The following is a 12,249-nucleotide window of genomic DNA, read 5'->3' as shown; positions in this document are numbered from 1 at the left end:
GCAAACTTGGCATTGTTATAAATGTCCTTTGACCAGTCTCTGTCCCCTTGGAGTGCCTCTGGTGTTGCCGCAAGGAGGTCCTCCCTGGTGCATCATGTGGCAGGGCTCAGGGTGCATTGCAGCAGGTGGTCAGTGGTTTTGCTTGTTTGCATGCTGCAAGTCGTCTCTGGTTGCTTCTGGATCGAGAGAATCAGCCGTCTACGAAGACGTTGCCCAGGGGACGCCCGGATGTCTTGCAATCCTGCGAGGAGGCTTCTCTCATGTCCCCCAGATCAGTGATGGGCAACCTTTTCAGCTTGGTGTGTCAAAATTTGCCAAAAACCTGAGCATAACTTGGGTGGAGTGTCACTTTGAGAGAGAAAAAACACCCCATAATTTTGCAATATTTATAGTTTAAATAAGAAAAATGTATATTCCATGCTGAGTTATGGAGTGAACAATGCTCAAACGTGCAGATGTTAAATTTGTAGAGCCTTTTACAAATTTAAGGATGGAATTAGATTGGCTCTTATAGGGTGTATTTCTCTGTATGTTGCCGCATGTGTCTGCGTGTCATCAAAAATAGCCATGGGTGTCAGTGCTGACATGCGTGTCATAGGTTCACCGTAACGGACTGACATGAAGGGCTAGAAGGCAGGATCATCAAGTTTGCAGATGACACCAAACGGGGAGGGAGAGCCAAGACTCCAGAGGACAGGAGCAGATGAGAGAGATGAATGGCCAAAACTAACAAAATGAAGTTCAACAGGGACAAATGCAAGATACTCCACTTTGGCAGGAAAAACGAAATGCAAAGAGACAGAATGGGGGACGATGAGGCCTGGCTCAAGAGCAGGACGTGTGAAAAAGATCTTGGAGTCCTCGTGGGGAGGAAGGGGAACATGAGCCAGGAATGTGATGTGGCGGCAAAAAAGCCAATGGGATTTTGGCCTCAGGCATCAAGAGGAGCATAGCGTCTAGATCTAGGGAAGTCATGCTCCCCATGCTCTATTCCACCTTAGTCAGACCACACCTGGAATATTGTGTCCAATTCTGGGCACCACAGTTGAAGGGAGAGGTTGACTCTGAGCTGGAATGTGTCCAGAGGAGGGCGACTAAAATGATCAAGGGTCTGAAGAACAAGCCCTATGAAGAGCGGCTTCAAGAGCTGGGCATGTTTAGCCTGAAAAAGAGAAGGCTGAGAGAAGGCATGAGGAGGGCCATGTATAAGTATGTGAGAGGAAGCCACAGGGAGGAGGAGGGAGCAAGCTTGTTTTCTGCTTCCTTGGAGACTAGGACGCGGAGCAATGGCTTCAAACTACAAGAGAGGAGATTCCACCTGAACATGAGGAAGAACTTCCTGACTGTGAGAGCCGTTCAGCAGTGGAACTCTCTGCCCCGGAGGGAGTGTGGTGGAGGCTCCTTCTTTGGAAGCTTTGAAGCAGAGGCTGGATGGCCATCTGTCAGGGGTGATTTGAATGCAATATTCCTGCTTCTCGGCAGAATGGGGTTGGACTGGATGATGGCCCACGAGGTCTCTTCCAACTCTAGGATTCTAGGATTCTATAACTTCCTGACTGTGAGAGCCGTTCAGCAGTGGAACTCTCTGCCCCGGAGGGAGTGTGGTGGAGGCTCCTTCTTTGGAAGCTTTGAAGCAGAGGCTGGATGGCCATCTGTCAGGGGTGCTTTGAATGCAATATTCCTGCTTCTTGGCAGAATGGGGGTGGACTGGATGATGGCCCACGAGGTCTCTTCCAACTCTTGGATTCTAGGATTCTATAACTTCCTGACTGTGAGAGCCGTTCAGCAGTGGAACTCTCTGCCCCGGAGGGAGTGTGGTGGAGGCTCCTTCTTTGGAGGCTTTGAAACAGAGGCTGGATGGCCATCTGTCAGGGGTGCTTTGAATGCAATATTCCTGCTTCTTGGCCGAATGGGGTTGGACTGGATGATGGCCCACGAGGTCTCTTCCAACTCTTGGATTCTAGGATTCTATAACTTCCTGACTGGGAGAGCCGTTCAGCAGTGGAACTCTCTGCCCCGGAGGGAGTGTGGTGGAGGCTCCTTCTTTGGAAGCTTTTAAGCAGAGGCTGGATGGCCATCTGTCAGGGGTGATTTGAATGCAATATTCCTGCTTCTTGGCAGAATGGGGTTGGACTGGACGAGGGCCCAGGAGGTCTCTTCCAACTCTAGGATTCTAGGATTCTATAACTTCCTGACTGTGAGAGCCGTTCAGCAGTGGAACTCTCTGTCCCGGAGTGTGGTGGAGGCTCCTTCTTTGGAGGCTTTGAAACAGAGGCTGGATGGCCATCTGTCAGGGGTGCTTTGAATGCAATATTCCTGCTTCTTGGCAGAAGGGGGTTGGACTGGACGAGGGCCCAGGAGGTCTCTTCCAACTCTTGGATTCTATTATTATTATTATTATTATTATTATTATTATTATTAAGCAGAGGCTGGATGGCCATCTGTCAGGGGTGATTTGAATGCAATATTCCTGCTTCTTGGCAGAATGGGGTTGGACTGGATGATGGCCCACGAGGTCTCTTCCAACTCTAGGATTCTAAAGGAAAAGGTTTTCCCCTGAATACGAAAACAATGTATAAATATTAAAATAAATATAGCGTCCCTACTTTGCGGATTTTCACTTTTTGCGGGTGGTTCTGGAATGGAATACCCGCAATAAGTGAGGGAACACTGTATAGAATTGCCTACGAAATGCACTCTGGACCACCCCAAACCTGACCGTGAAAGAAACCATTTTGTGAACCTCAACAGCGCAGGGCAGGAGCCCGAATCCTTCCTTTTTGGCTCCTCTTCTGGCAGTTTTTCTGCCTTCCCATCGGCAGCGTTTGGCTCTCTCGGCTGGGGGAGCGTCCTGGTTAATAGCCTCCGATTAGCCTCCTCTTGTCAAATTGGCTGATGTGATGCATTGCCGAGGCTCGGCTGATTAAATCGGAAGCCTTGTGCACTTCCCTCGAAGATGCTCATTACCAGAGATTCCCCACTTAATGCTGGACAGGCCGTGAAGACGATGGGGCTTGTCAGTCTTTTATCTTGGCACTTAGTTAAAAATTAATGCCCTTTTTTCTCGGAGAAGCCGGCAGATCCGTCCCTGCATCTAGTTGTTGACAGCGCCGCCATCTTGATCGGGAAGTTTCAGGGCTTGGGAGGGCCGGTAACAGATATGGAAATCGAACGAGGAACGCGGTGTGCTCATCCGTGGCACCACATCAACATCGTCACATCCCGTCTCTCTTTCAAAATCCGGGACATCCGAGTCTTTCTGAACCTGAGCGAGGAGACTGAGCACAGTTGCACCACCAGGTTCTTCAAGGAAGCACAACAAAAATGCAGAATTTGGGGGGAAAAGTGTTCCTGCAATGTTCCTGCTTCTTGGCAGAATGGGGTTGGATTGGATGATGGCCCAGAAGGTCTCTTCCAACTCTTGGATTCTAGGATTCTATAACTTCCTGGTTGTGAGAGCCGTTCAGCAGTGGAACTCTCTGCCCCGGAGTGTGTTGGAGGCTCCTTCTTTGGAAGCTTTTAACAGAGGCTGGATGGCCATCTGTCAGGGGTGATTTGAATGCAATATTCCTGCTTCTTGGCAGAATGGGGTTGGACTGGATGATGGCCCAGGAGGTCTCTTCCAACTGTAGGATTCTATGACTGTGAGAGCTGTTCAGCAGTGGAACTCTCTGCCCCAGAGGGAGTGTGGTGGAGGCTCTTCCTTTGGAAGCTTTTAAACAGAGGCTGGATGGCCATCTGTCAGGGGTGATTTGAATGCAACGTTCCTGCTTCTTGGCAGAATGGGTTGGACTGGATGATGGCCCAGGAGGTCTCTTCCAACTCTAGGATTCTATGATTCACTTGATTCCTTATCTACTGTTGCTACTTCTGACTCCCCTGAATGCTCTTGAAGCCCTGTACTATCCGAGCTAGTTTTGTCACAGAGAGAATCATCATTTCTCAGACTCAAGAGCCTATACTTTTGAGCTACGGGAAAGCTCACGATCCTCTCTACCTCATCAGTGAAACGATCAGCCTCTGGCCGGTCTACAACAACCCTCAATTTCTGGAGGGATCTGCAAGGAGGAGGAAATCAAGCCGGAGGAGCAATAGACTTCCTCTGGGTCGCTTCTGGGCGGCAGGACGACCTCTGCTCTTCAGATATGTTGTGGAGGCATCACAGTCAGATCGGAGTGGACGCTGGAGTACGGCCACGCTTTGCCTTTCCCTTAGTACTTGGGCATGTCCGGCCTTAAGCGTGTGAGCCTCACGGTTCAGTGTTGACCTCTGGGAGTGGCCTTTCGGAATGGATTTCGAGTAATGAATGACTTCTGCAGCAGCAGCAGCAGGTTTTATTGCAAACACGAGACCGGGAACGATGTCCTAATCAGACGTGTTCTCCCTCCTTCTCAAAAGCGCTCGGTTAAGGAGGCCAAAGATTTGTCCAGCCCTGCCTCGCTTAGTATTCCGCTGTCCTGCCTCGTGTCGCTCCGTGTAGTTCGTTAAAAGAAGAGCCGGTTAATGAGCCCCGCAAGCCGGCGCCTGTGCCGCGCAGTCAGGGCCGGCCTGGGTCAAGGGCCGCCTTCGGAGAGACCTCGGCTGGGCATTTCATCTCGCTCGCAATGACGGACGGAGAGACAGAGGCCGGCGTGTCAAGCAGGGACCTCTTCCCACAGAAAGAAAGGTCACCCAGCCTTCGCTCTCGCCCGCCTTTCCTTGCATGCCCTCAAAACATTGCAGCTTTGCTTTGGAGCGCATGTGGCTGCATAATTGTTTCCTGGCCACTGCCAGAGTCACCGAGGAGGGCAGAAGCCGCCCAAAAAATCCCTCGTTCCTATATTACTCACTAGCTTGGGGACCCGGTGGTGGCCAGGTTATTAGAAGACTAGCTGTCCCCTGCCAGGTGTTGCTGTGGCCCAGTCTGTGGGTAAACAGTATTTCTTGCTGTTTCTTTGTCAGTGTTGATGTGGAGAGTGTCTGGTTTGCCTACTCTGGAACATACAACATATCATTGTCCTTCTGTAAGGGTCCCTTTCAAATCTAGGATACTATATCTCTCTGTGTGTGTGAATCATATCTATCTATCTATATCTATGGTTGGATGGCTCTTTGTCAGGAGGGCTTTGATTATGTTTTCTGTGTGGGAAGTTTGCCACGATTCTGTCGTTCATGGGGTTCAGAATGCTCTTTGATTGTAGGTGAACTGTGAATCCCAGTGACTACAAATCCCAAATGTCAAGGTCTATTTCCCCCAAACTCCACCTGTGTTCATATTTGGGATAGTGAGTGCTTGTGCCAAATTTGGTCCAGATCCATCATTGTTTGAGTCCACAGTGCTCTCTGGATGTAGGTGAACTACAACTCCCAAACTCAAGGTCAGTGCCCACCAAACCCTTCCAGTGTTTTCTGTTGGTCATGGGAGTTCTGTGTGCCAAGTTTGGTTCAATTCCATCATTGATGGAGTTCAGAATGCTCTTTGATTGCAGGTGAACTATAAATCCCAGCAACCACAACTCCCAAATGACAAAACCATAATTTTTGAGTGGTGGTCACTCCTTGTGTTGTGAGATGTTTTGTTGCCAAATTTGGTGTGATTTCGTTCATTGGTTCTTTTGTTTTTAAGGTACTCATTTTTATAGATATAGATGGCATTGTTTATTTTTGGGTTGTTAGGTAATGTCATTGAAATTTGGTCGAGATCCTCAATTCCATAGCAAATTCCATAGCAACGGAGAGAGAAAGGAACCCTGGGATGCCCGTGGTGGAGGAAACACATCAAATCTGGGGTGACATCATCCCCCTATGCAAGCCTTCACTTGGGTGGTGGGGAGTGAAGTTTGGTCCAGATCCTCCATTCCTCTGTTTGTTGAGTGCCATAGGAAAGGGTTAAGGGAGAGGCGGTGGGCGGGGTCATGCAAATTCCACAGCAATGGAGAGAGAAAGGAACCCTGGGATGCCCGTGGTGGAGGAAGCACATCAAATCTGGGGTGAAACTGTCCCCCTATGCAAGCCTTCACTTGGGAGTGAAGTTTGGTCCAGATCCTCCATTCCTCTGCATGTTGTGTGCCGTAGGAAAGGGTTAAGGGAGAGGCGGTGGGCGGGGTCATGCAAATTCCACAGCAATGGAGAGAGAAAGGAACCCTGGGATGCCCGTGGTGGAGGAAACACATCAAATCTGGGGTGAAACTGTCCCCCTATGCAAGCCTTCACTTGGGAGTGAAGTTTGGTCCAGATCCTCCATTCCTCTGCATGTTGTGTGCCGTAGGAAAGGGTTAAGGGAGAGGCGGTGGGCGGGGTCATGCAAATTCCACAGCAATGGAGAGAGAAAGGAACCCTGGGATGCCCGTGGTGGAGGAAGCACATCAAATCTGGGGTGAAACTGTCCCCCTATGCAAGCCTTCACTTGGGAGTGAAGTTTGGTCCAGATCCTCCATTCCTCTGCATGTTGTGTGCCGTAGGAAAGGGTTAAGGGAGAGGCGGTGGGCGGGGTCATGCAAATTCCACAGCAATGGAGAGAGAAAGGAACCCTGGGATGCCCGTGGTGGAGGAAGCACATCAAATCTGGGGTGAAACTGTCCCCCTATGCAAGCCTTCACTTGGGAGTGAAGTTTGGTCCAGATCCTCCATTCCTCTGCATGTTGTGTGCCGTAGGAAAGGGTTAAGGGAGAGGCGGTGGGCGGGGTCATGCAAATTCCACAGCAATGGAGAGAGAAAGGAACCCTGGGATGTGGAGGAAAAAACAGAACATGTAGGATGAAACTGTCCCTGCATGAAAGCCTTCACTTGGGTGGAGAGGACACTCTCAGGGCTTGGGCTACATGTTCAACCTGCAGTGTCAGTGGAGAGTGGACCATGGGTGTCTTCTACTCAGTGGGACTTGTGGCGGCGGGAGGCTGTCTGTCTAAGTGGACACCTCCACCACAGACTGATTTTCACTTTTATTACGTGGAAAAATAATACGATCTACCTGCCAGTGGTTCAACTAAGGACCGCTTAGCTGAGGAATATATTCCTCCACACTCTGGATCTTTGGAGATCACTGCAATCCAGCATCTCCAGAACATCGGTGGGTTGTGTCCACCTTGACTAATGCTAGAGGGATAGTGGTTGCCACCCATGCAATGAAAGGATGTGGCTGTACTAATGCTACGGCTGACCCTGTTCATCCTTTGGAGAGACCAGTGGTTCTCAACCTTCCTAATGTCGTGACCCCTTAGTATAGTTCCTCATGCTGTGGTGACCCATAACCATAACACTGTTTCCGTTGCTACTTCACAACAGTCACGTTGCTACTGGTATGGATCATAATGTAAATATCTGATACACAGGATATATTTTCATTCACTGGACCAAAACTGGCACAAGTACCCGATACGCCCAAATTTGAATACTGGTGGGGTCAGGAGGGGTGTTGATTTTTGTCATTTGGGAGTTATAGTTGCTGGGATTTATAGTTCACCTACAATCAAAGAGCATTCTGAACTTCACCAACATTGGAATTGAACCAAACTTGGAACACAGAACTCCCACGACAAACAGAAAATACTGGAAGGGTTTGGTGGGCATTGACCTTGAGTTTGGGAGTTGTAGTTCACCTATATCCAGAGAGCATTGTGGACTCAAACTGTGATGGATCCGGACCAAATTTGGCACGGATACTCAATATGCCCAAATGCGACCAATGGTGTAGTTTGGGGGAAAATAGACCTTGACATTTGGGAGTTGTAGTTGCTGGGATTTATAGTCCACCTACAATCAAAGAGCATTCTGAACTCCACCAACATTGGAAGTGAACCAAACTTGGCACACAGAACTCCTGTGGCCAACAGAAAATACTGGAAGGGTTTTGGTGGGCATTGACCTTGAGTTTGGGAGTTGTAGTTTACCTACATCCAGAGAGCACTGTGGACTCAAACAAGGAAGGATCTGGACCAAACATGGCATGGATACTCAATATGCCCAAATGTAAACACTGGTGGAGTTTGAGCAAAATAGACCTTGACATTTGGGAGTTGTAGTTGCTGGGATTTATAGTCCACCTACAATCCAAGAGCATTCTGAACCCCACCAACGACAGAACTGGGCCAAACTTGGCACACAGAACCCCCATGACCAACAGAAAAGGCTGTGTTTTCTGGTGGTCTTTGGTGACCCCCAAGTTGAGAAACGCTGAGATAGATGCCGGCTGGGCTTGGAGCCATATGGCCATACACTTAAGAGCCCCTTGAAATCAGTGCCAAATACTCTCCTCATTTTGGAGGCAGAATCATTGACAGAGTGACATCTTTTGAACCGAAAAGAGGTTTGAAGTGGTGCCGTTGCCATTCAGAAGCAAAACCTTGGTTTTGGATGCAAATAGTGAGAGTCGCTTTTGAGATATATCGCTTTGCAAGGGTGCACACAACAGGTGGAGCTCTCAGATGTGTTCTTCGGGTTGTATGTTTGTGTGGTCTTACTGTGTATCCTATAAGGATTTCATTATTATTATTATTATTATTATTATTATTATTATTATTTTGCTCCTGCAGTCTCTGTCTGTTTCACAAGTGACTAAACACGGGGCGCAGGTACCCAAGGGTAACCCTCTTTTCTTGTTTCCCCCCCTTGCAGTGGGAACACCCTACTATATGTCCCCCGAAAGAATACATGAAAACGGATATAATTTTAAATCGGATATCTGGTCCTTGGGCTGCTTATTGTACGAGGTAAGTGTCCCTTGCTTTTATTGATCTACTAGCTCGGGGACCCGGCGGTTATTTGAGGAAAGCATTGTTTGGTCTAGATCCAATGTTAGCTGGGTTCAGTGAACTACAACTCCCATATGCAAGTCCCATGGTCACACCTAGCGCCAGCAAACAAGAGCTCTTTCTCCCACCCTGGACATCCTTCCACAGATATATAAACCCCATTTTCCTACTTTGCAACAGACCTCACAACCTCTGAGGATATTTACTTATCGTGTCAGGCAACTGAACAGTTGTATTGCATTTTTGACAGAACAAACAAACAAACATACAAAAGACACAGAGTTTGCAAGCTTGGTAGTTGATCAGATGTCCTTTGCCCAGTCTCTGTCCCCTTGGAGTGCCTCTGGTGTTGCCGCAAGGAGGTCCTCCCTTGTGCATCATGTGGCAGGGCTCAGGGTGCATTGCAGCAGGTGGTCAGTGGTTGGCTCTTCTCCACACTCGCATGTCATGGATTCCACTTTTTGGTCCCATTTCTGAAGGTTGGCTCTGCATCTTGTGGTGCCAGAGCGCAGCCTTCCAAATTGCCCCATCTTCTGTGTGCCCAGGGGGGAGTCTCTCGTTTGGTATCAGCCATTGGTTGAGGTTCTGGGTTTGAGCCTGCCACTTTTGGACTCTCGCTTGCTGAGGTGTTCCTGCGAGTGTCTCTGTAGATCTTAGAAAACTATGTCTTGATTTAAGTCGTTGACATGCTGGCTGATACCCAAACAAGGGATGGGCTGGAGATATCACTGCCTCGGTCCTTTCACTATTGGCTGCTACTTCCCGGCGGATGTCAGGTGGTGAAACACCGGCTAAGCAGTGTAATTTCTCCAGTGGTGTAGGGCACAGGCACCCCGTGATAATGTGGCATGTCTCATTCAGAGCCACATCCACTGTTTTAGTGTGGTGAGATGTGTTCCACACTGGGCATGCGTACTCAGCAGCAGAGTAGCACAGCGCAAGGACAGATGTCTTCACTGTGTCTGGTTGTGATCCCCAGGTTGTGCCAGTCAGCTTTCGTATGATATTGTTTCTAGCGTCCACTTTTTGCTTGATGTTCAGGCAGTGCTTCCTGTAGGTCAGAGCACGGTCCAGAGCGACTCCCAGGTATTTGGGTGCGCTGCAATGCTCCACCTCTGCCATAGACGTGGGCAAAACGTCAGGAGATAATGCTTCTGGAACATGGCTAGGCAGCCTGGAAAGCAGACAACAAACCAGCGATTCCGGCCACGAAAGCCTTCGACAATACACGGGGCCTCAAACCCCTTTGTCCAGTGTGCCCCGCGCATGGATGCCTTGCAGGAATGCCTTGCGACTTCCTGCCAGCCTTAGGCCGAGGTCGAAGAGAACAGTCCGCTCCCTGCTGGGTGTCGCGAAGGGAAATCTCTCCGATGCGCACCAGCGCCTTGTTGCTGACATTCCTGCGGAGAAGGAAGGAAGGAGGGAGCGCAACCTTCTCGCCAGGTGGAACAGATGCTTGTTTAACAAGGCAGTCGGTGGTTGGGGCGCCAGTGTGTGTGTGTGTGTGTGTATGTGTGCTTCGGTCTGAGCCGTCCAGCAGTTCACTAGGTGCTGATTAATGTGTTGGCGGAAGGTGAGAGCCTGCGCAGGGATACGAGTGCCGGGAAGTTGATGAGCGCAATCAATGAGCTGTGGCTGGAGGGATTAAGTCGCCTTTGGGAGAGCAGCGCAGCGTGACTCTATTCTCTGACTCTATTCTCTGAGGATGCTTGCCATAGATGCAGGCGAAACGTCAGGAGAAATGCCTCTAGAACATGGCCATATAGCCCGAAAAAAACCTACAACAAGGACATCTAATCACCTCTCAACAAAAGATTGCCCCAGGCACTACCAGGCCATCAAATGCTAATCAAAACCCACAAGAACCTAGTGATTCCAGCCATGAAAGCCTTTGACAATACAGTGACTCTATTCGCCCGCCACTGGTCTTCCGGGGAAGTTGTTGCCAGTGCCTTCCTTTCCAACACACTCCCCTGAACTGCTGAGCTCTTGACCTGCCCAGGAATGGTGCCTTGGGAACTAGGAATCACTTCCGAGATGCATGGAAGAAACCCCAGGCTACTGCTCCACATCCATAGAGGAAACCCCAGGGGCCATCCAGTCCAACCTCCTTCTGCCGGGAAGGCAGGGACAATGCAACCGTGGATCCCCTCTCCCTGGTGTTGCTCATTATGGGATGGAAAATTCCCATCACCACCAACAATAATCCTCTTCCTGCCATATGTCAGGTGCAGCTGCGGCTTCCATGGCCGACTCTTTGGGGTGAAACAGAGCCGACACCACTGCTTTCCCCATAGAACTTAGTTGTGTGATATCTCTGTGGTTGTAAGGAATAAGGAATGCACCTGTATGCTGAATACATGAAGTTTGTGAGTAAACCAACAATGTTACTTTGAACGAAGACTCCCTATTTTTGGTCTCTTTGAGAGCTTGATTTGAAAGCAAGATATTTTATGCGAGAGCAGATGTTTTTTGAGCAACTGAAATCACACTTCTGAATGTCTGCTATATGTTTTGGGTGTGATTGGTGGGGACGAGAGAGAGAGAGAGAGAGAGGGCCTTTTCGGTGGTGGTCCCCCCCCCCCCCCCCGACTCTGGAACTCACTTACTAAGAACATCAGGCAGGCTCCAACTCTGGCAGTCTTGAGGAGGAGCTTGAAGACATGGTTGTTCCAGCGTGCCTTCCCAGAAGAACGATTCCATAGCACTTTGTCCTCCAAAGCACTTTACGTTTTTTTAGGTCTGCTTGTCTGTTTTCCACAAACGCCCCATCACGTTTTTCGCCCATGTTCCAGCATTATTTTCAATTTCAATTTTACATTTGGCCTTCCCACAGTTTTAATCGTGTGTGGTCTTATTGTTAATGTTGCATTATTTTATTGTCCATGTTTTTATTTTAATTGCTTGTATTGTTGTTGTTATTGCTTGTATTGTTGTATTGTGGGCTTGGCCTCACGTAAGCCACACCGAGTCCCTTGGGGAAATGGTAGCGGGGTACAAATACAGTATTGTTGTTGTTGTTCCTAGCTGTTCAGAGAGATAACCAGGTATATCAGTCTAACAACTGAGAAACCTAATTGCTTTGCATGAATACTAGGTTGATATTTATTTACCACTAAGGAGAAGCGTCACTCAGACGAGTATTTAACTCTTCTCAGGAAGATCATACTTTACAAATCATTATTGTTGTTGTTGTTGTTGTTGTTAACTTTTATTTGTACCCCGGTAGCATCTCCCGAAGGACTCGATGCGGCTTACAAAGGCCAAGGCCTCAAAACACAACACAACAATACGCAACCTAAAGCAAATTAAAAACAGTTAAAGCAATAAACAATACACCAAGACACAATAGAACTGGGCCAGGCCAGCATAAAGGGTACAGGATTAAAAGTGCTGATGTGGCAGGTGATATGTAAGGCTTATGGGGCAAGTGGAGTGTGCAGTGTGCGGCAATCTTAGTTCTAATAAAGTGCTTCTGGGACTTGGTATTGGAGATTTTCTAATTGGGAAAGGCACATCG

At 48.8% G+C, this 12,249-nt stretch overlaps 1 protein-coding gene across 2 annotated transcripts in view; it reads left to right on the top strand.

Annotated features, from left to right (window-relative positions):
• The window catches only part of NEK6 (NIMA related kinase 6), a 135,595-nt gene that overhangs the window by 106,708 nt on the left and 16,638 nt on the right, over positions 1-12,249 (top strand). For both annotated transcript variants that reach the window (XM_067471738.1, XM_067471737.1), the window contains exon 8: positions 8,593-8,687. In XM_067471738.1, the coding sequence (XP_067327839.1) occupies positions 8,593-8,687 (95 nt within the window). The remainder of the gene's footprint in view (positions 1-8,592; positions 8,688-12,249) is intronic.

Source organism: Anolis sagrei, chromosome 11, assembly GCF_037176765.1.
Source record: "Anolis sagrei isolate rAnoSag1 chromosome 11, rAnoSag1.mat, whole genome shotgun sequence".
NCBI classification, from domain to species: domain Eukaryota; kingdom Metazoa; phylum Chordata; class Lepidosauria; order Squamata; family Dactyloidae; genus Anolis; species Anolis sagrei.
The sequence above is the reverse complement of the archived record's forward strand: the minus strand, read 5'-3'. Positions and strand labels throughout refer to the sequence as shown.